The sequence below is a fragment of the Anomalospiza imberbis genome, chromosome 3 (assembly GCF_031753505.1).
Source record: "Anomalospiza imberbis isolate Cuckoo-Finch-1a 21T00152 chromosome 3, ASM3175350v1, whole genome shotgun sequence".
NCBI classification, from domain to species: Eukaryota; Metazoa; Chordata; class Aves; order Passeriformes; family Viduidae; genus Anomalospiza; species Anomalospiza imberbis.
The window spans coordinates 48,035,001-48,058,051 of record NC_089683.1 but is presented as its reverse complement, the minus strand read 5'-3'; the positions used below and the strand labels follow the sequence as shown (position 1 = coordinate 48,058,051).

Here is a 23,051-nt window from a genome sequence, read left to right as displayed (position 1 = left end):
TTGAGGTGACAGTCAAGGCTGGTGTCATGCAGGTGAGGAGCTTAAGTGGCTCTCCACAGAACAGACCAGAGTGATGCCCAGCACTGGCACAGCTGATAGAATACACTGATGCTGAAAAATCATTATTATGCCCACTCCAGCTACCTGCTTCTCAGTTCTGTCATAATTGACTTGCTGGCATGGATCAGGACATCTTTCTTAGATTTCTCTCTAGCATACACTCTAATAATCATAGAGACAGTGTAAACGTGCCTCCATAAACTCTACACAGGACCTGCAAGCCTAACTCTTGGTTACTGCAGCTTTACTTTACATCAGGGCATTTAAATCTCTGTTTAAATCTAAATCTGTCTGATTCCAAAAGGCTTAAAATATAAACATATTTACCTAAGAAGATATCCTATTACAATATGAGCTTCTACAGTATAGACCTACATTGTGGCTATCTGACAGCCCTAGTAATGGTGGATGCAGCTGAACTATCGCTTCCAGAATTATCATCCTACCCCAGATACATTGCCATGTGGGACTGAAAAATGGTAGCAAAAATAAAAAGGAAGTTTAACTACTTATTTTGCAGTTTTGCAAAGTTTTTGCAAGATTGGCTTAATCAGCTGCAACACCTGATTAAACACTACCCTGCACGTACTATGCTTTCTGATGAGTGTTTTATGTGTTCTTGTCTCTGCAGACTGAAGAAGTCCTGAAGATTGATGGAGGGCCATGCTATTCAAACAGCAGGCGTTGCTGAGACAGAAGCTCTTTGTGCTAGGCAGCCTTGCTATTGGAAGTCTCCTATATCTAGTTGCCAGAGTTGGGAGTTTGGATAGGTAAGTCATTAAGTAGCTGCTCTCTTATGTAGAATGGGCTAAGACTGTCTGAGTTTTTGCTTCAGGGGTCTGATTGCTTTCATGCTTTGTTTTTTGATTTGTTGTTTTTTTTTCTTAGAGTCTATTGTATGGGAGGACAGAAAGACTGGCTAATTTAATAGTGGTTTTCATTATTTATTCCTACCCTTTGGAGAAGAGAGTAGTAAAATAGTCACAGTCATCCATGTCAAAGTTTTTCTGTTTGTCCATTTGTATTCTGAGCACACTGACACTTGTTTTCAGAGAAGAAATAAACCAGCATCCAGTAAAAATGTCATTACAGTAGCTCATTTTGCCTGTGTACATCTGTGTGTTGACCTCTAGTTTCAGCAAAACAGTTATGATGTATTTATACATCTCCTTTTCTAAATTTGTGAGCAAGCAATTAATGTGCTACAGTGGTAGTTAAAATTAAGTATGAGCCTGCAGAGCAGCTCGTCAAATTTTGAATACTATTTCATTTGAAAGATTGCTTCAGGGTTTGAGAATTTTAACTATGTTAATTAGCTGGTATTTTCTGTAGCTGAATGTGCTAAATAAGTGGGTTTTCTCTGCAAATGATTTCCTGAAGAGTAGTAGAAACCACAGAAGAAAAAAATCAAAGAGTGTTTGGCACTTCTGACCGAGCTGAGTTTTGACTGGTTTTTGACAATGCAACAGTAGTGCTACCTGCACTGACACTGCTGTTCCTGTCAGCTTTGAAATGGCCTGGGATTGCTGGGGTAGGTGCTACACAAAGGCATAACAGACTCAAAAAAAAACCAAAAAAACAAAAAAAAAAAAAAAAAAAAAAAAAAAACAACAACAAAGAAAAGAAGAAAGCTGTTTAGAAAGAATGAATGAAAAAAAACCTACAAGATTTCCAGAAGCAGGTAGACAGATTGCAAGTGTTAATGCTATATTCTTGTCCTTCTTTTAAATGATGTAACATATTGTTGGCTTCAAAATTGTCACACAATGCTGTGTGACTATCCAGTGTTTGAGAAGTGAAAACACAGCTACCTATTGTCCATTGCTAGTTAACATTGGGCCCCATTGGCAGTCACTGGGTGCCTTCTTTGACTCCTCAAATCCACTCCAGAAGAAGGAGGACATGTACTCAGCTAGGACCAAGTGCATTGCAAATTAAGCCCTGGAACTTATATCTTCTTTCCCCTGATGGTCAAACCATCTCTGATGCTTCAGAAGTAGAAACTTCACTGAGACTACTGTGATTCTGTAAATGGAGGCAGAAATCCTTATTGGTTCCTGCAAAAGTATATTTTATGCTCAGAGGCATGAAGTTTAATTAACCTTCTCCTATTATCTATGCTTGCACATCTTCAGAATTTACTGATGGCTATAAAATTATCTCTCCACAGTATTTGACTCGCTGACCTCCTGTGGCAATGAATTCCGCTGGTTTCATACATAGTGTTGCCAACGGCAGTAAAATTCAGTTTTGTTCTCTTGCTTTACCCAGTGTGAAGCATACCACACTGCTAAAAAGCAGTGCTGTGTATGGAGTTGTTATGAAATAGAGAGAAAGAAGTACTAAAAAAGACAAGACACAGATGAATTAACTAGAAATATTCTTCTGCCTCATCATTGTTGAATCTCTCAGTAAAAGGACGCTGAGTGGCTTCAACAGACTTTGGAATAACTAATGGTTCAGGAAGAAAGCCAGATTCATTTATGCTTAATTTATGCTGATCTAATTTGAACGAGAGAGCTGGGGGTGGCTCATGTTTAATAGCCTCAGATTAGGCTCTCCAATGGCAGTGTCTTGAGTTTCCTTAGGCCCAAAGGGAAATTACCACTAGTTTATATGATTCATTGAGTCATAAAATCTGATAAGATGAGCACTTCCTCCAGGGGAGGCCACCTTCCTTCAGCTCCTGAGTGCATGAATCTGCTTCACATGTGGAAGCTCAAATAGATTCTGTGGCAATTTTGAGCATATCTAGATTAGTTTTTGTGTCACCTGACTCCCTGATTAGCAGCACCAGGAGCCTCCACATCTGATTTCCATGCTACAAAATACTCCTGCTGGAACCAGGCGTATAATCTTTTGCTGCTGTGACACCTTCATTGCAAGAAAATTAGCAAGTATTCTGGATCAGGTGAGACAGGTCATTAAGATTGCCAGACTTACTTCAGCTGTTTTTAAACTTTTCAGAAATACAGTTCCTGGAGATTAATTGGCTTATGGTGGGTTCTCTCAAGAAGAATTGTGGAGTTTTACTGTAACAGCTTGAGAAATTACCTGGGAGAGCAACTCAGTGATATAATAAGTGCCATATACTCTTTCTTAGCAAAGAACTGTTATTTAATGGGAAAATTACTCAGACAATTAAGAATATTGGCATGTTGCAATGTAAGAGTAAATAGTTACATCTTGGTTTAAACTATGAGGATATGCCCTTTACTTACAAATGCCAAGATCTTTTAAAAGTTACTTTTTTATTGTTTAGGGAGAGTAGAACAGGGGGAAAGAGTAAAAAAACATGAAATATAAAGGCTGAGGAAGGACTTCTAACAACATCCAATCTTTTCCCTTAGGCTAGAGGATATCTTGAGTATTTATTTATTTTCAAAGGAAACCACCCTGTTTGACAAGCTGTTGTGTTACACTGAAGGCAGTGCTAGCTAGAGATAAAATTAGTTGAGATGGGTCTGCTGTTGTGGAATCCTCTTTGCTTGAAAACAAATAACAAATACGCAGAAGGAGAGGGAAGAGAACAGAGACGGCAATTGCAGCTTCTGTTTCTTATGTTTTTAACTGCCACCTTGCTGATGCATTAAGACTCTCACCAGCCACACTACAGTCTGACCAAATTGTAGCATTGTTAAGACATTTCTTCCTTTTTACTTTTTTTTTCCCAATATGGGTGGGTTTGCATCAGCTTTTCAATGATTCAGTCTTTGCCACTAAGTCAGGCTTTTTCAGTAGATGGCAGAGAGCAAAGAGACAGAAGAAGCTAGACACTTGAGAAAAGAAATAACAGGAACTCACTTTTCATCACACTTTCTAATTAGTCTGCAGGACTTAGCTAGAGCTCATGTGAACCCAGCAATGTCATATGGATTGTTTCTTTGGCTCTGTCTGGACAGGCTATATCTCTCAGCATCTGGATAATCAAGGAAGCAGCTAACAGGTCAGCCAGGGGGATCAAACTTACTTTGTCCCAACCATACATTGTGCTAGAATCAGTGTCAAATTAGAGACCCCAACAAGCAGTGATGGATGGAAAACCTACAAAGAAATAAATAATTATGTCCTGAAAGCCAGGTTTGAATAATATATAGTAAATGAGTGAGGGAACACATGCTGAGAAACTAGAATAAATACTGAATACCTAAACAGCTATTAATGAGCATTGCCCATCTGGTATACTGGCTAAGGCAGGGGTCCTGTGAAAAATAATAGCATGCGGCTGTGTAATTTAAGAACTGTATCGTAATATATGTGCACAGCAAGCTCACACTAAAATTGCCTAGGCAACCTTTGTTCTTACATAGCCTTAATTTTGGAGAGCATGGCTCCAAAAAATTAGTAATAATATTTTTTGTAGGACCTTGGAAGCTCTCTGTACCCACCAAGTTAATCTTCAGTGAAATATTGGCCTGTATAATGTCCAAAGTGCTGATTTGAGAGTGGAGATGAGAGTTTGTTCAAGGTTCTGTAGAAGTAAAGGTTTAACATTTTTCTTACTGAACCACTTCTTGGATCCAGTGGTATCAGATACAAGAACAAAGATTTAGAAAGTAGAAAAGAGGGGAAATAATTGTAGCTGAATATGAAAGAATAGTGCAAAAATGCAGTTGCAAAAGAAGAAATAATAAAACAAAAAATAAGGTTCAGTGGGAGGATACAAGAGTGAGTATAAGAAAATCATCTGTGTAACAATGCAATAAATACATATTTAAAAACTCTTCTTGCCATTCTTTTTGTACCTTGCTAATCTTACCAATCAGAACCTTGAACTTTCTGTTTCTGACTGGCAGAAAAACACTGGGTATATTGTAAAGTGGACGAGAAATATTGAAAGGTGATGCTTAGAAAGCTGGTTTTCATCCCTTTTCCTCCTCTTCACTAAAAAGCCATCTCTGGATCAACACAATGGGAAGACTTCAGGCTAGAATGAGAAAAGTGTGGGAAAAAGATTACTTAAATCAACTGGATTTTCAGATCAAAATGTCCAAATATATTCATCTTAGAATGCTTTAAAAACTGCCAAACCCATCACAAATTAATGAGGAATGTGGAAGTTTAGGCAAGGTTCAAGAAGACCTAAGAGCAGTACTCACAGTTCCTATGCTGGCAAAGGAGAGATGGGTCAAGTTAGAAATTTCCCAACTAAATCAGAGCAAAAAACCGCAATTAAATAATTTAAAAAATGCAAATTATTTAACCATTGGCAGAATAAAATAAAAGTTGAAAGATGGGCACATCACATTACATTTGAATATGTTCCCAAAATCATGATTCCCTTGTACGTAAAACTTGTCTTGAGATATATCCTCTTTTTAAAAGTACCTCTTATTTTACTTGCAGACTGCAGCCCCTCTGCCCCATTGATGGTCGTTTTGGACCCCGCGGCCAGGACGAAATGCCGTTGCGAGCCCTGCAGTTCAAGAGAGGTCTGCTCCATGAATTTCGAAAGGGCAATGCCACCAAGGAACAAATTCGACTGCACAATCTGGTTCAGCAGCTTCCCAAGGCCATTATCATTGGGGTGCGGAAAGGAGGCACCCGAGCACTATTGGAGATGCTGAACCTTCACCCTGCAGTGGTCAAAGCTTCTCAAGAGATTCACTTCTTTGACAATGATGAAAACTATGCCAAGGGAATTGAGTGGTACCGGAAAAAAATGCCTTTTTCTTACCCTCATCAAATAACAATTGAGAAAAGCCCCGCGTATTTTATCACCGAGGAAGTACCTGAAAGGATTTACAAAATGAACTCATCTATCAAATTATTGATCATTGTCAGGGAACCTACCACAAGAGCTATTTCTGATTACACTCAGGTGCTGGAAGGCAAGGAAAGAAAGAACAAAACTTACTACAAATTTGAGAAGCTGGCAATTGATCCTAATACCTGCGAAGTGAACACTAAGTATAAGGCAGTGAGAACCAGCATCTACACAAAACATCTGGAGAGATGGTTAAAATACTTCCCAATCGAGCAGTTTCATATTGTGGACGGAGACCGGCTCATCACAGAACCACTGCCAGAACTCCAGCTGGTTGAGAAGTTCCTAAATCTTCCTCCGAGGATAAGTCAGTACAATTTATACTTCAATGCCACCAGAGGGTTTTACTGCTTGCGATTTAACATTGTCTTTAACAAGTGCCTGGCGGGTAGCAAGGGACGCATCCATCCAGAGGTGGACACCTCTGTCATTACCAAATTGCGCAAGTTCTTCCATCCTTTTAATCAAAAATTTTACCAGATCACGGGGAGGACATTTAACTGGCCCTAAACTAAACTTCAAACAACACTTTCTGTTGCACCTGAGGCATGCAATAGGATGTCTCTGCTGAAATATGCACTTTTCATAGATACGACTAGCAAAGTAACTTTTTTCATGCATACGTGTACATAATGCAGTGTGTGACCAAATATACGGTGGGATTGATTTTTTCTACAGAGTAGTAACTAACATAAATTTACTGTCAATATAGTTGCATCTTTTAAGATACAATAATAAAGGGAAAGGAAGTATTTAGGGAAACAAAGTCAGACACTGTTAAAAGGGTCAGTGTTCCTCTCGCTTAGTGAAGTGTTTATGTGACATACTTATTGATCTAAGCAGAACATTAGTTTATGCCATAAAAATTCTTGTCAAAAGTCTGTAAAGCTGTGAGAAAGCATAATCTTGAAGCTATATTTGGTATGTGTATTGCTAAAGGAAAACTGACACTTTAAACACAGTGCTGAACTTTTACAATGAGAGTGAATAGTACTATTTTCTTATTATTTTAAATGAATATCTTATCTCATACAAACTACATTATTTTAGAGTTCCTGTGGTGAGTTTGCACTATTGTTTTATTGTATGGACCATAGTGTCACTTGTAGCATGTCAATCATGTGTCAAGAAAAGGTCAAATAATTTTTTCTTCTATACTTGTGTGTCAACAAAGATAAACATGGTGTACATAGTGTACAATGTTTGTAAATACTGGTTTCACACTAAGTAATTCTATTTTGTAAACTGAATATGGCTATTTAATTTATTGTGAAAATTAAATTTATTGTGGTATTTAAAGATGGAATGGATTAAAATTACCTATACATGCAATGGCTTTTTATCTTTGCTTGATGTATGTCAGTGTGGTCCCTTAGCTTACACAGATCATAGGTATGTGTGAGAGAGATTTGCCCAGGTAAGCTTGGTTTATAGACAGTTGAGAAAAGTGGTACATGCAGGGAGGCAGGGTTTATTAAAAAGCTCATCCTTCTAGGAATCTAGTGTAATGTGCACCTCAGAGAACATTGTTGCTGTTTGTTGTGGCATTTTGCTAAAATTAATGCAGTTACCCCTGAGGCTAAAGCATGACTGTAAAAGCCTACTGTAACCAGATATATCAAAAAAGCTGAGTCCTCATTAAAATTAAAAAAAAAAAAAACAGACAGAACAAAATTAGAAGAAAGATTTTGGTGATTTCATCACCAAAAGGTGGTGATGCTTCAGAAGTCATAGAAAACAGTTGTGATACCTTCGCTTTCGTCTCATAATGCATGCATCTGCTCTGAAGAGACCAACAATAGTATTGTTATTACTGGGATAAACATATATCTCATGTTTCCATTCAATAAGCGACAAGAAATTAATTCAGGAAATTAATATTTTCATGCATTATATGTTGTATGGCTTTTAAAGATGCACAAGAAAAAAAACAATGAAAGCAAATTAAAAAGTATTTTAAAACAAGAAGAAAAAGAAAGAAAGAAGTGAAGTAAAAGAAAAAAAAAATCCCAACCACATTAAAGCCACCATCTAGAGATTGATGGAGACAAAAATTTTGGAAGGGGTCCAGAACATCTGAATATTCTGGGCTATGGCAGCAGAGTGGCTGGTAGTTCAGATTAAAAGAAGATCAAGTGTTCCCCATGGGCTGTTTATTTTGTTCAATGATTTGGAAGCATTGGTTTTTCTAAATAAGTGGTTTTTAAAACTCTTCTGAGAGACTGCTTCTTGTCTTGCTGTATCTTTAATCATATGTGCTAACACTGTGAGCAATGTGCCCTTTCTTCATGCTGCATTGGAGCCTTGCCAGCGCAACACGGCAGAACATATGTGAAATTCTCTGCAGTAGCTACAATACAACTCACTGTTTCCCTGTATAAGAGCCATTAATCTTGCCTACTTCCAGACAAAAAGACAGATATTTAACTTATATAATAGTGTTGAACAGGGAGTTTTTATCCAATTTAACCTTTTTATGGTCTTCAGGTGGGCAGACTCCAGGCAGCTTTGGGTGATACTTTGGGTGATACTTCATATGGTCCTGGCTACAAACTGACTGAAGACTGAGATGTATTTTCAGTGAAAGGGACAAATTAATTAGGTCAAAGTTACCTCCAAGCACAAAATATGTATTTCAAATATAATACCTCTCTGCATTGATCAGAAGAGCCACAGAGACTGTGATCTACCAGGCACGACTACGCACATTCCTGTTAAAGTCAACTGGCTTAACTCCAGCTTATCATTTGCAATTTTGGAGAGACATGGATAAATTTAGTCTATATCTTAGACAAATCTGGTTCAAAAATGCACAGAAGAATAGTCAGGAACAGCAGGGGAGGAAAGAGGGTTCAAAGGCATTATAATGTATATTAAGAAGACTAAAAGAGCAGGAGACTGATTCATTTTCACTAAGCCTTCAATGCAATGTTGTCAAGTCTACTTGACATAACCCAGTGAAGAGAAAATTTTAAAACTGATTCATAATATATAGATACAATACATCACCCAAAGCATTCTCCTAGGTTAATGGGGATTTTGCCTCAGTGCTCATAACCAGTTTGTAAAGTCCTGACCTTATGGTACTTTCCTCTTCAGGAGCAATTTCCGAATAATTCACTTCAACCTCTTTGCTGCGCTTCCCAAATTCTGAGTGAATAATTTCTATTCAAATTGATCATGAGTGTTCAGTCTGGGAAGAGCATTCTTAGCTTGAAATTATGATTTCAGAGTGATGCACAGCTACATGAAGTTGCAGCTGTTAACTTGTGGCATTTAAGTTCTCTAAAGACATTGCATCTTTCCAATTTTCTGTACTCTAAAATTACAGGCTCACAGCTCTGGTAAATGTTTGGATTAAAACAGCTAATATTTCTGTGTATTTTATCAGATTGTCCCAGCTGCTATTTAAAATACATAGGACAACAATTTGCAGTATAAAGGATTATCAGAGATTAATTTGAAATTGTATTTTCAGAAATTAGTACATAGGTAAATAAAGGACTGATAATTGGAGATTCATTTACTATTAACCCACTATAATGCATTTTCTTCAGGAAAGTGGAATAGATATGATGGAAATGCATGTACCCTATATTAATGGATTTTTTTTTTTCCTTTTTTTTCCACAATCTCTAAGAATAAAAAAGACACACCATTTTTAACAACATGTTTCATTATAATAGTCCAAGATTTTTAGAAGACAATGGCCACAAGCTAAAAACACAGGACCACCATCTGAACATCAGGAAACACTTTTATAATGTGTAGGTAAAGCACTGGCATGGGTTGCCCAGAGAAGTTGTAGATTTTCCATCATTGGAGATATTCAAAAGCCATTTGCACACTGTCCTGGGCAACTGGTTTTGGGTGTCTCTGCTTGAGCAGTGGGGATTGCATTTCCCTTCCAACTTCAATTATGCTGTGACCTTGTGAAAAATCTCTCAATACCATTTAGTTCTTATTGAGTACTGCCCATTGGTTCAGTGTTGTACAGACCACAGAGAAAGTGGAAGCCCAGTGTCACAAGCCAGTCCAGCCACTGCTCAAACCCAGGGTATGGAAGCACTACAGGGCACATATTTACTCTCTGTACAGCTGATCTAACTCATGTTGGAACTTACTGGAACCCTGTGATAGAAGAGATCTTTCATTAATAGCAGTGCTACAGATCACTGCTGCTAGTTTCAGTACGGACTGAGAAGACTACAGGGACCAGGAAGTTCACAAAGGACCCTTCTTCATGAAGGGGATGTCAGGAGCTGAATGTTACAGGGAGTGGTATCTTTGCTTTCATTTAAAATGGGATAAAATGCTATTTCTTTCCTGTGTAAAAATAACTTTAGAAACCAGGTTTGTAGAAGGAGTCTACATTCCCACGGCAATTTTAAGTCAACCCAGCTCATGCCTGCCAAGGTCCCAGTCTCTGTCCTCATACAATGTGCTCTTTCCTACCCCTTTGCACTGAGTCTCATGATTGCCTGCCCCTTCCATGTGGAGCTACTTCAGTTCACTAGGCAGCCAGAAGACTAACCTGTTTAAAAAAATGAGTAATGTCACTAAAACTGTTCTGGATCAGAGCAAACATCTTTTAAAATCGGGATCTGTCACTAGAAGTGGCCAGTAATTTAATGCTCTGTGCAGGACATTAAAACAAAGAAAACATTAAGATATTTCCGTGCTTGAGTGGTTGGCAGTCGTTGGATGTCTCCAGCGGGAGAGGATAGGCTTCAGAGGTAACAGCACTGAGTGCCTTCCTCTTTTTTGTACTTAGCCAAAAATACCTTGAACCCACTGAAGAGGTGTCCCCAAGTAGTCCTCTAAGCCTTCTTATGTTATCATTTTGCTAGAATAAATGTGCAAAGTGAATCAGAGAAATTTGGGTAGTACCTTTAAAATCTGATAATAAGTATAACGATATTATAACAGAAGTTTTATCTTCCTTCCTTACCTCAAAAATGCTATGGATTGTCTAATTAGTTTCTTGAAAAAATACTTGCCACACTACTTTATACTTACTGAAGGTCCCTGAGCAGGCTTGGTCCTCAGATTTATAAAAGACTGTAGAAGCAGAATAAATAATGTTAAATTTCCCTTTTGAAAGAGCTTGTTTACAGAGATAAGGACTTCGTGTAAATTATTAAAAGTGATTTTAATAGTAATCTCAGACATTTTTTGTTATTGTACTCTTCAATTCTGAGGACACCAACTGTCTACTTAGCCACACTGCTGTTAGTTTTCTATTTAATTTAGAGTCTGCCACATAAAATTTACTTCACAAAGAAAAAAAACAATTTAAAACTCAATAGTTAAGATCTGGTGAGTCTAAGATTGCATTTTAAAGACTTAATTTTGTTACTGAAAGCTCATGCATGCTAGTGAAACAGTCATGTGCCCAGACTAACCATCAACAGTACCTATATTTCCTTTGTTTATGAGTTTCTTTGAGGAGACACATTACATGTGATATTTCATAGCACTCTTCTACCAGCTGATCAGCCCTGGCTAATCTGTTCTTTAAAGGCTGACTTACCTTCTGACAACTTTGAGACAGACATAATAAACTATCATCAGAACCACCAACTATCCCTAACTTCATTTATATTTGTAGAGAAAGGATTTTCAGTCCTTTCTGCAATAATGCACTGATGAAAGAGTCAAGCCCTCAGAGAACATCCATGTGTTATCAATCTGGATACCAGCCTTTTTCCCAGGGCTTGAATTGACAAGTGCAAGGAAAGCACAGAAAAGACTAGAATGCCATGGTCCATCTGCTACACCGTGCTTAGCATATGGTAAATAAGATTACCTGCTGTTCTGAGATTTTTAGTAAAACTGGCAGTAGCGTGGCGTGACTTTAGTAGCTGATTGTGACCAAACTCCTGGACTCTTTTTAGTTTATGTCTAGCTCACTTTCAGTTCAGCTTTGATGCCGTTCATCTTCTTATTAATTTCAAAGTTTTTTCTCATGGTGCAGTGATCCACAGTTCTCCCTGAAATGTATGTCTTATGAGACAGAAAGAGAATTATCAGCACAGGCTGTCATTGTCTTTGCCACTGTGACCATAGAGAAGGGATGTGGTACAAGGAATTTAACTCTGCTGACGTCGTTATGATTACTACATGATTCCCTAACAACCTCCAAAATAATTTCCCCTCAGCAGCAGTGCTTACTACTTTAGAATGTTAATGTTTCTGTGAAAGTGTTGATTATTGATCAGGATATGAAACATCTATATTTTGAACAGACTGTAGTCCTTTGATACAGTACATATACAGTTCGCATAATATACAGCAAAACATAGGATATGACAAGGAAACAATGCTACTTCAAGCCATCTGATGTTATGCCTCAGGCTGATTAAACAGACAAAAGGAAACATGACAGAATCATGAACATCTTATCCCTGGCCTTAATTGCAACCAACTGTTTTGTAATGTATGAGGTCTTTGCCATCCAATTCCTTGGCTGATTTTCTTCTGATGAAAGACTTTCCACTTCATTGAACTGTGAAGGCTTCGTTTTCATTTAAACCCATGGAGACATAAGAATTAATTTACAATTCCCTACTATATGGGAAAAAAGTTATACACATTTCATAAGAGGTGGAACTCAAAGCAGCACTATTACTAACTTCATCTTCAGAAAAATTGCTCCAGTTGTTGTAAGCTCCTCAGTAAAGCTCCACTAGTAATACAGCTTTATAGGAACAGAAAAAAAGCCTTTTTACTTTGGATGGCTATGTAGCAGAACAGTGTCTTGCAAAGATGCAGCCCAAACCTTTAAGTATAGTGAAGTGAAATCATCATTTGTCTTTAAAACTCCACATTTGGTATGCATTGAAACAGCCAGCCCGCACCAAGGAGATGGAGGAAATAACAATGTCTTTTTTTTCTTTTTTTTATAAAGTGAATGGTAAGTCTACTCTTCCAAGAGGTAGCCACAAGTAATTATCATTTCCATCAGTAGTAATTAGCAATGCATATCCCATACAGTGGGCAGCTACTATTACCCCTTCAGGCACATTTCAATCAATTTGCTCTGAAGTGCCCCAAGAATTAACTGGAGAAGAAACTTCCACTCAGTGCTGATGAGGTAAAAAGTCTGACTATATTTCTGACCAGGGCTATAAAATTTCCACCTTTATGCAAGTGGTCTGCCCTGGCACAGTGGCCTGCCATTCTGTCCACTGATAACAAAAGAGGAACAAGCAGAGCTAATTATACAGGTGCATTTATATTCAAGATCCAGCAAAATTTCCTTTGCAAAGCCATAAAGGCTTTATTTTAAAATACTGTCAATTGAAGTTGAGTATTTCACAGCTGTCATGTTCATTTTCACTTTTGACACTTATATATTAAAAGAAAGCCAGAATATAACTATGCAGACATCTTCTCAAGGCTTGGAGCTACCTAAAAAATTCAGATTTCTATTTTTAATCCATTTTAGTGGATTTGAATAACAATTGCACAAAATACTAAGTAACTTGATAAATAAAAGTAGTGGCAATGCGTTTTTATGTTGCATGAAATAGTAAAAATAATCACAGGAGTCGATTAAAATGATAGGTACCTTCTTTTCCTGGATGTTCCTAAGTGTAAGCCTACAAGACTCTTCTTAAAAGCTTTCTTGTTCGACCCCAAAAGTGCATTGAGTTATACCTAAAGGCTGTAGTTGCTTGTACCATAATTAGGATATTCTTTGAACACAGGAGACAAGCATTCAAATTTCCCTAAGTTGAGGAAACTCAAATGTAAGGTAGGCATTTTGAGAAACAAAGACAAAACAGTGGCAAATCAAGGTTGTGTGCTATGACTCTTTGCTAGGCTTGCTTAGCACCAGCTGATCTTGTAGAGCCTCCTCTGGAAGCCTAATGGATGGATGCCACAAAGTCTTGGAGAGGTAAGAGGTTATAAACGTATATCTGGCATGATTGATTGTAATGGTTGCTGAATCCTTAGAAGTCACTATCCTTACTTGTGTAGAAATAACCTAGCAGCTACTCCTCTGTTACAAAATCTGTGAGGTGGTTAAAAAGCTTAGACATTGCACAAATGATCCCCACTTACCCAAATGTCTTGGAGTGATGCCCTTGAACTTGCAAATCTTATGTGTGAAACCACGGTCTAGGTCTGCCAGTTAGCAGCCAACTTAAAACCCTCTAAGCCTGCACAGGGAAACCAAAACTGCCACTGCTTCCTGCACAGAGATGAGACCAGGTCCTCTGCAATATTTCATCTCTGAATAGTGAATTACAGGGCGTAATTTCATTGTAGGTGTTCACATGGCATAGGGAAAACTAACCACTCTAACTAGTTTGGTCAAGAGCTTGGTTGGGTGCTGGAATTCCTCTGTTAGTCACCAAGCAATTGTCCAACCTGATAATGCATTATGAAAACAGCGTTAGATTTCATTTGAGTAACACTGGTGATCTCATTTCAGGTCCTTTATGTTATGTTAATAGTTACAATTCAACAGCTCTGATGTGCTTTTAACTTGCACAGCTCTGTGTGTAATCTAGCTGAAGGTTTAGTAGCACTTGGTATTCAATTAATTCAGTTTTTCTGCTGCAGCTTTTTGTAAGTGCATTCTGAGAATCTAGAAGGAGCTAATTTTCTCCCACATAAATGAAAGTCAAACCCAGGACAGAATGAAACCTCACAAAAATAAAACTCCATTGCTTTTGGTTTAAGAGACCACATGTACAGCCAAATTGGTGGGAAATAGCTCTGTTAAAGCAAATTTTGTGATCCAGTTTCCTGAGGAAAGTTTCAGGTGTGGAAAAGAGGGGACTATGACAGTGGCTGGAGCCATTGTTCAAAATAACATATCCTGAAAGGCAGGCCAAGACTTTGTGGTAAATATAGTTTTTCTGTACTGATTTGGGTCCTAGCATATCCACTGTATCCCAGAAAATTTTTTGCTTGCACCCAGATTGAGAAAAGTCCTTTGGTGTTGAGCTGCCATGGCCTGAGTATTGATAGATAATCAACAGAAACCTCCCTGGGGGGGACCGACACAGCACCTGTGGGAGCACATGTGCAGCCTTTCTCCTCCTCCTCTGCCTAATCTATTCCATCACCTTTCCACTCTAGGTCCCACACCATTAGGCTCTCCATAATCTCTATAGAAAGAAGAACAAATCCAGAATAATCACTAATTCAGTGTCTCTTTGTGGGTGATTGTAGATGATGCTGGTTTGTAACAAGCAGACAAAAGCAGGGAAGCTCCTGAGCTGAGAAGGAGCCTCAGTGCAGCTCTGTGGGTTGGTCTGCATTCCCCAGCTAGCAGAGAGGCTTGATTTTCCTGCAGGAACCAAAATCTGCAATGGTGGGAGACCAAGGGCAAAACAGGCTTGTTTGCTGATGCACTTTGGCCCATCACTCAGCAAAGAATTGTGATTCCTGGGGGTACTGCTCTCATCTTCTTCGGGATAAAAGGCAAGTCTCTCCCTTGCTGTATAACCTTTCTGTATATGTACATGGAGAGCAAGCTTTATTCTAAGTCTTTTATATACACCTGGGAGACAGACACTGGCATGGGTCTTTTCTGTCTCACCTTAAGGCTGTTTTAAAAATCTCTTGCTTTGAAAAGAGTTTGTTTGTTCACATATTTTGTTGTGGATTTGCAGTACAGAAGGGACTCTGTGACTTTTGTGTGCTGAGTAAAGCAGTAGTTATGGACTTGCTAAGACTTCTCACATGAGAGAAATCTTGTCCTTTTGTTCAGTTTCTTGCTGGATGAGTTACCAAATTTCCAGAGGGGCAGAAAAGGCAGCTCTGTATGTCAAGCCAAAGGTACTATGAACATGACTGACAGTTTATTATCCTCCTAATCAAAGCATAGGAGAAATTAACCACTTAAAAAGGAACTTGTTCCAGTTGTCAGCTCAAGGTTTCAAGTGAAGGAAGATGTCCCCACACATTGTGAGCTATTATAAAGCAGGGATGGTCAAACTGTGATTCCTGACCTGCATGAATTTTACTCAGGTACAGTTAATGCATACCTTTCAGGCAAGGATTATGTTATTTCTCCAACATAGGGAACTTGTCAGACTGCAGGAGGGAAGGGAGGCTGGAAAATTTGTGGGTGAGAAATTTTATGCGTGGAGCTAACCAACTTGAATTGTCCAAATGAATCATTGCTATAATCCTGTAGCTTGTATCTTGGAAGGAAAACCAGCTTCTGTCTCTCAGAATAAAAGCCACTTTAAAATTAAAAAAAAAAAAAAAGAGGACCTTGTAGAAAAATAAAAGTAATAGAAAAAAGGCATTAGATTTTTGAGAAGAAAGAATACATAGAAGCAAGCATAGATGCACCTTGGCAAGAAAAAGGAATAAAAGCCTATGGCTGCAAACATGAAAAAAATATATTTACTATAGAAAGGAACAACAAAATAAATAAATTTCTATATTTGAGAGTACAATGTATGAACTGGAAATAAGCAAAACTAATAAGTGACAGACAAAGTATTTAGGAGGAATCAAAAAGGCTTTTTACAGGTATATGGGATAAATGAAACAACAGAGAAAATAACATGATAAGTAAATAAGAATGATTTACCTCAAGTGGACTTTTTCAGTTTAATACAGGATTTTTTTTTTTCAGTTTTCCCTCTATAAGTCATAGAGGATCATTTCAAAGGATCTGCTCCACATCAGCTGAGTGCTGATGTGAGAGCTGGGCTTTCTACCTTGTTCCCAGCAATTTCCAAGCAATCCTGACCTCAGCCTACCTCTTACAGAAAGACCAAAAAAGCACCTTCCACAGCAGCTGGATACTTAGGTTTGAATTTCCTCAGCTTTTGGAATCTGGACTCTTGGTCTCCACCTGCAGACCTCATGATCAGGGTTTCATAGAAAGGGTAACTGTGGCCAAGATGAACATGGTTGTCTCTGGAATAGACTTTGCCTCTTGTTTCTCTGCTTTGAAAGTGCTGTTAAGGTGGGTTCATAGCTAGATCACTTTAAGCTGTTACAAAGGCATGTAGCCCTAATTCTGAAGAACTAATGTAGCTGTCATTCTAAGAATAAAAACAACAAAAACAATAATAGTGATAATAATGAGAATGTAAGAGCTGGATTATCCAACAGAGCTGGTGGGAGACCTCTCTGCTCTTCACGCAGAAGCAGAGGTGTCAGTTTTCTATTCAAAGGCCAGAGTCATAACTAAAATGGCAATCTATACATATATATTATGAGTAGCACTGCAGCTCATCATTTTGTCCAAGGTTATTTCTGCTGTAAAGCTCATCAAATTGAACATAACTCCTGTGGTGCATCTTTTTAATATGATATCTTAAATACACAATTATTTAATAATTAATTTCATTTTTAAACACAGAAACTTCAATGACTCAAAGATATTTAATATTTTATCAACACTGATGTTCATAAAAGTCTTTCCCCAGCTATTTCCAGATAGCATAAAAATTGGTGAGAGAATGAATAATCAGAAAGTCAGCTACTGCTACCCAATGATTGTATTTTATTGTCATTTTGACCAAAAATACATCACTGCTTTATTGAACTTGACACAGAAAAAAGATCAGGGTCAGCTTCTATGCGGAACTGCTCCATCAGTGTCAAGACCATTTAGATTACATCTCCTTCAGTTTCACCATCCCTCCTTCCAACTTTGTTATGTGATACTGAGCAAGTCCCTTCTATATCACCTGCAGGATGAGTTATAAGGATGCAGGGTAGTTTTCATAGCTGTCTGGGGGTTGCTATATTTCTGTTCTTTTGCAAATGTCTTCAGCCTATGAGCTATTCCATTATGCACAGCAGTTAGGCTGGCAAGGCTAGGATTTCCAAACTTCTGGCAACTCAGCTGGCTTTGGTTCAACAGCTTCACTTGAGATGCTGAATATCAGGAACCCCCAAATCAACGGCCAAGATCCTTAGGTCATGGATGAGTCAAAATTGTTTGTACTGGATGGAAATTTCTAGGGGAAAAAAAAAAGTGCACATACTCTAGGAGAATAAGATCATCTATTTCATGAAGAAGCCTCAGAACATATCCACAGAGCACAACAAAGTGGTTTGTTTGACAGCCCTGTTGACTGCTGTGAATAGCACCAAATAGCCAAGAGTAGAGTGAATTTCTCTACAATGTTACAATAACTGCAGGACAAAGCAGGACAAGAGGAGCGAGGTTGATCTATTCTTCATATCCTTTTCAAATCCTTTGCTTATCAGCTGATTCATGTGACAGGGTCTCCTGTTCATAGAGAGTAACATTTTAAAACCTCTAACATTCTATTACAGTAAAATGAGCCAGGAATAAGGGCATGTTCTGTAACAGACAAGGTTTCTAAAAGCAACTGTAGTAACTATCTGATGAAAATTTTAGTGATAGTTTTTTAAAAGAAACCACTGAATCAATGTTCAACAGAGACTTCTGATGACTGAGAATGGACCAGTTTAATGTCATAATTAAGACAAAATCCTATGAGTATTACAGAAATTATAGAACAACTAGCCTAACTTATTTTTCAGTAAAGCATTAGCTACCATTTTGTAGAGATCAGATGGGAACACTTCAAAAAAAGGAAAATGTCTTGATTTAAAAGTAGTCATCCTTCCTGAATGAAGCATAATCATGTCTCACTTAGAAAGGCAATAAGGCAGTTGACTTGCATTAATCTTCAGTAGATCAAAAGGATATAGACAGCATAATAAAACTTCAGTGACTGCATAACAAAGTTTCACAATGGTTGTAAAGAGTAATGAGTTGGAAGAAAGTGGAAGAAATTTTTTCTGGTATTTATATACCATAAGATTTTTGCAACAATATTACTTCTATGAATATCCATATGTGTTTGCCTATTTAAGGTTAAAAACCTAACTGTTCCAAGAAACTGATATTCATGCCAGTTTATAAATTGCAAAGTAAAACATAGGAAGATTATTTTTATAAGTGGTATTGCCACTTTCAGGAATATATTTTACAATGTAGAGAAAACATCAACAAAAATCTCAAAAGAAGCATCAAGTCAGCAGATGAAGAAGTAGCTGAAAAGCAAATATTTATGAAAGAACTCACAAATGCAGATTTATGTTTCAAACTTTAGATATTCCAGCTAGAAATCACTGACTTTTAAAAAAGATACATGATATGAAAAAAGGAAAAGCTCATCTTACTATTAAAGCTCTCTCTGAAAAGTCAGGCACTATGGGTTGAATTTCTGGCTCTGCCTCACTCTCCCTGTATGACCTTTGGCAGGTCACTTATGTCTCAGTTTCTTCTCAACAAAGTGGGAATCAAGTTTCTATGCTGTGTAGAGGTTATACCAGGTAAATTCATTACCATCTGAGCCTGGCAATGTACAGCAGTAAGGAGCTAATAAATTAGACACGTAATCAGAGAAGTTGGTGGCTACAAAAATCTATGTTAGTGTTATCAGAAAAAAAATCATAAATACGTTTTATATTTTTTTCCCTTGACATTTAGAGTTGCTGGACTTTTACCAAAATCCAAAATATCTTCCAGCTTCAGTAGCTGAACTTCAGTCTGATAAGGTAGCAGATGCCAAATGAGAGAAGGCACCTGTTCTGCACCCTTACTGCATTAGGTAATTATGTGCAAAACAACTTAGATGTGCAGCCCCTGAAATTCAAACCATTGCCTCTATCAAAATCTTGAGCTACTCATAGAAGCAGTGAGAGTGTGTTGAATGAATTGAAAGTGAAGTATGCCTTGCCTCCTCAATTAAATTGTGTGTATGTGTCTGTGTGTGTCCACAAGAGTGTGTGCATTCATTCCTGTGTGAATCTATAGATAATTTTTTTTCTTCAAGAAATTGCTTGATAAAGCAGTAACAGAAAGCTCATTTGTGTAAATAAATTGGAACCAGCTGGTGAAATATAAATTGAGAAGTTCATAAGGTCAAACAGACATATGATTGGAATGCCAACATGTCACATTAGGTCAGAAAGTGTCACCACAAAAGAAATACACAGGATAATTTATACTTTACAAAAGGACTAGGAAAGAGATAATGATCCATCTCTGATGCGGATGATGAGTGGTGCAGCATCAAGTTACATCCATCCCAGTGGTGTCTCCCAGAGATCAAACCAGTCCTCTTCAATATCTTTATTGATGATCTGGATGAGGGCATTGAGTCTACCATTAGCAAATTCACAGAGGACAACAACTTGGGTTGGGATGCTGGATGGTAAGAAGGCTTTGCAGAGAGATATGGCCAGGCTGGATTGATGGGTCAAGACCAACAGCATGAGGTTCAACAAGACAACGTTCTAGGTCCTACACAACTACAAGCAGCTCTACAGGCTGAGGGAAGAGTGTCTGGAAAGCTGCCCTGTGGAAAAGGACCTAGGAATGTCAACAGCTGGCGGAATGTGAGCCAGCAGTGTGCCCAGATGGCCAAGAAAGCCAATAGCATCCAGGCCTGTGTCAAGAATAATGTCATCAGCAGGACTAGGGAAGAGATCTCCCCCCGCTATTCAGCACTGGTGAGGCTATACCTTGAATCTTGTGTTCAGTTCTGGGTCCCTCACTACAAGAAGGACACCGAGGTGCTGGAGCAAGTCCAGGGAAGGGCAATGAAGCTGGTGAAGGGTCTGGAGCACAAGTCCTGTGAGAAGCAGCTGAGGGAGCTGGGGGTGTTTAGCCTGGAGAAAAGGAGGATCAGGGGTGACCTTATTACTTCCTAAAACTGTCTGAAAGGAGGTTGTAGCCAGTTGGAGGTGTGTATCTTCTCCCAGGTAGCAAGGGACAGGACAAGAGGACATTGCATCAAGCTGCATCAGGAAAGGTTTAGGCTGGACATTAGGAAGACTTTCTTCATAGAAAAGGTGAGTAGACATTGGAATGGTCTGTCAGGGAGGTGGTGGAATCACTGTCCCTGGAGGTGTTTAAGGAATGTGGCACTAGGTGGCCATGGTCTAGTCGACATGGTGGTGTTTGGTCATAAATTTGACTTGATTATCTCAGAGGTGTTTTGCAACCTAAGTGATTATGTGATTCTCTGATCTTTGAGCATGATGCTAATAGCTAAATCTGAAGATTGGCAGTAGTCATAAGACAAGGAAAAACAGCTCAAATATTTTTTTAGACTCCTTTTGTGATGGAACCAGTGCATACTTTCATGAAGAAACTACTAATCCACAGAAAAAAATATACATTTATATTTAAAATAAAAAGAGATATTTACATTTTTCATATTTACACATTTAAAATTTATTTGAATAGCATGCCTAATGAACCATACATCTACAGAGATAAGGAAAAATTCAGCTGTATTTGCTTCCTTTTGTTTCTGTTTAATTTATGTTTGTTTGCAAATTATTCTAGATTCCCAGTTTCTAATCTTATTGTTTATTAATTTTTACTATTACAGCATTATACCTACATACAGGAATTCATGGTCCAGAGATTTTTGCTAACTGTGAAGTGGGAACTGTTCACAGGGATATTTTGCATCTAAGTCAGTGAAATACAAGGAGGCAGGGCCAGATCCTAGGTACATTTAGCACTTTGGGACTAAAGGTGCTCAGAGGTCTCACTGGTGCAGTTATAGAGGTGTAATTATACAGAACCAAGGAAATGAAGTCAAAATCTTGTCCATGCTACATATGCCCTGTAGGACAAAGACACAGATTTCTGAAAGCTGCAGCCAGCGCTACCAGTGTGAGCACTTAGCATTAACATGCTATTCTATCCTCCAGCCTTCACTGCAGACCACCAGGACCAGACTTGATCCAGCTTTGCATTGCAAGACCTGTATGTGAAGCTGTCATCACAGAATTATTTCATGTTTTTACTTAGGGAGTATTGTCAGGAGACTTTTTCCTTCTGATGTAGTTGTGGAAATAAATGTCCTAAGCAGGCCCTGTACAACTGCTCTCAAGGGCATGGTTGTCAAGATCTTTCATCAAAGCTGAATACTTCCAATGAAGCTCATGTTAATTTTCCAACAATCTGCACAAAACACATTCAGGATTTTGAGGCTGAAGGAGACTAACTTGGCTTTTTTTAGAGCCCAGTAGTCAAATGAAGAGTCTCGTTGGTTCATGGATGAGGAACACAAAAAAGTGTAGGTTACTGATAATGAAGTCTTCAAGAGATGTATCACTCATCTACTTAAGACATTAGTTACAGAGGAATCTGGCCATGTAATTCATCATTTCTGAGTTGTTTGTCAGGGAAATAACTGATGCCAAGAAGAACTGATGAATGTAGAAGAGCAGCAGCTTTAGCAGAATATATTTTTTACAAGCAACACCCCATCCTTGTGGGACATAGAGGGCAGAAAACACAAAATGTCATATCAGAAAAAGGTGAAAAGCAGCCAATACAGACTAAGCACCTTTTAAATGCAGTTTAAGGAAATAATAAACCATTATATATTTATACTTAATTTTATTTCAATTCTAGAAGTCTGAAGAACAAGGCTGGGGTTTTATAATACTTTACTTAAATAAGGGTGTTGATATAATAATAAGTGTATCAAGAATTTGTTACAAGGAAAGAAACCTGTTTAGTGCCATGGCTACTCTATCTATGTAACTATATTATTCTATCAATAATCTAATCAGGGGTAGGTCTTAGTGTAGAGCACTGCCTTACCATGGTGCATGCTGCTAGAACTCCTTATGGCAAGGAAGTGATTTGTGGCAACAAGCAGTTTCCAGACACCTTCTTTACTGGTATATATTGGTATATATTGGTATATGTATATATATGTATAATACCAGGGTATAAAGCATACAGAAAAGCTACAATATGCTTAAGATAAAATGTATGTGACATAAACAAATAAAAACATTCAGCCTTTTTTTCAGGTCTAAGCCAAATATATTCTTCCTTCACTATTGCTAGCTGTAACTTGGCCACTTTATGTTGCCTAAGAGATGAAGTAGGGAGGTCTCAGTCTTCTTCCACATTCCAAGAATGAGACTGTCTGTTGGCCATGATCACAGGTAACACCAGAGGCATCATCATAATTAAGACTAGTTTAATATAAAACAGATGGCAGAGCTCATGAAAGGAGATGCTTTGGAGATGAAAAACCAAGAATCCCTTGAGGGAGCCATCCTGTGCTGAAAAACTGGGATAAGCAGCAATAAGGCTACCTTCATTCAGCACAAGGTATATTCTGGTACATACCACAATATGTACTGTACCAGATTTGTACCAGATCATGAGCATCAACGCTTTACTGAGTCACAAAGAAGGCGTAGAAACATTCTTCTG

At 38.1% G+C, this 23,051-nt stretch overlaps 1 protein-coding gene and 1 long non-coding RNA gene across 5 annotated transcripts in view; one reads left to right on the top strand and one right to left on the bottom strand.

The window, feature by feature from the left end:
• HS3ST5 (heparan sulfate-glucosamine 3-sulfotransferase 5) overlaps positions 1 to 7,159 on the top strand; it is a 193,514-nt gene extending 186,355 nt beyond the window's left edge. For all 4 annotated transcript variants that reach the window (XM_068184289.1, XM_068184287.1, XM_068184288.1 and 1 more), the window contains exons 3-4: positions 692 to 830; positions 5,407 to 7,159. In XM_068184289.1, the coding sequence (XP_068040390.1) occupies positions 724 to 830; positions 5,407 to 6,337 (1,038 nt within the window). In that variant the 5' untranslated portion in view covers positions 692 to 723 and the 3' untranslated portion in view covers positions 6,338 to 7,159. The remainder of the gene's footprint in view (positions 1 to 691; positions 831 to 5,406) is intronic.
• A 1,806-nt stretch (positions 7,160 to 8,965) lies between these two features.
• LOC137470693 (uncharacterized) lies at positions 8,966 to 10,724 on the bottom strand. The gene is made up of 2 exons (XR_010997208.1): positions 10,169 to 10,724; positions 8,966 to 10,117 (listed from the first exon to the last, which is right to left on the bottom strand). It is a non-coding gene; the product is annotated as an uncharacterized lncRNA (long non-coding RNA).
• Between the last annotated feature and the right edge of the window lie 12,327 nt (positions 10,725 to 23,051).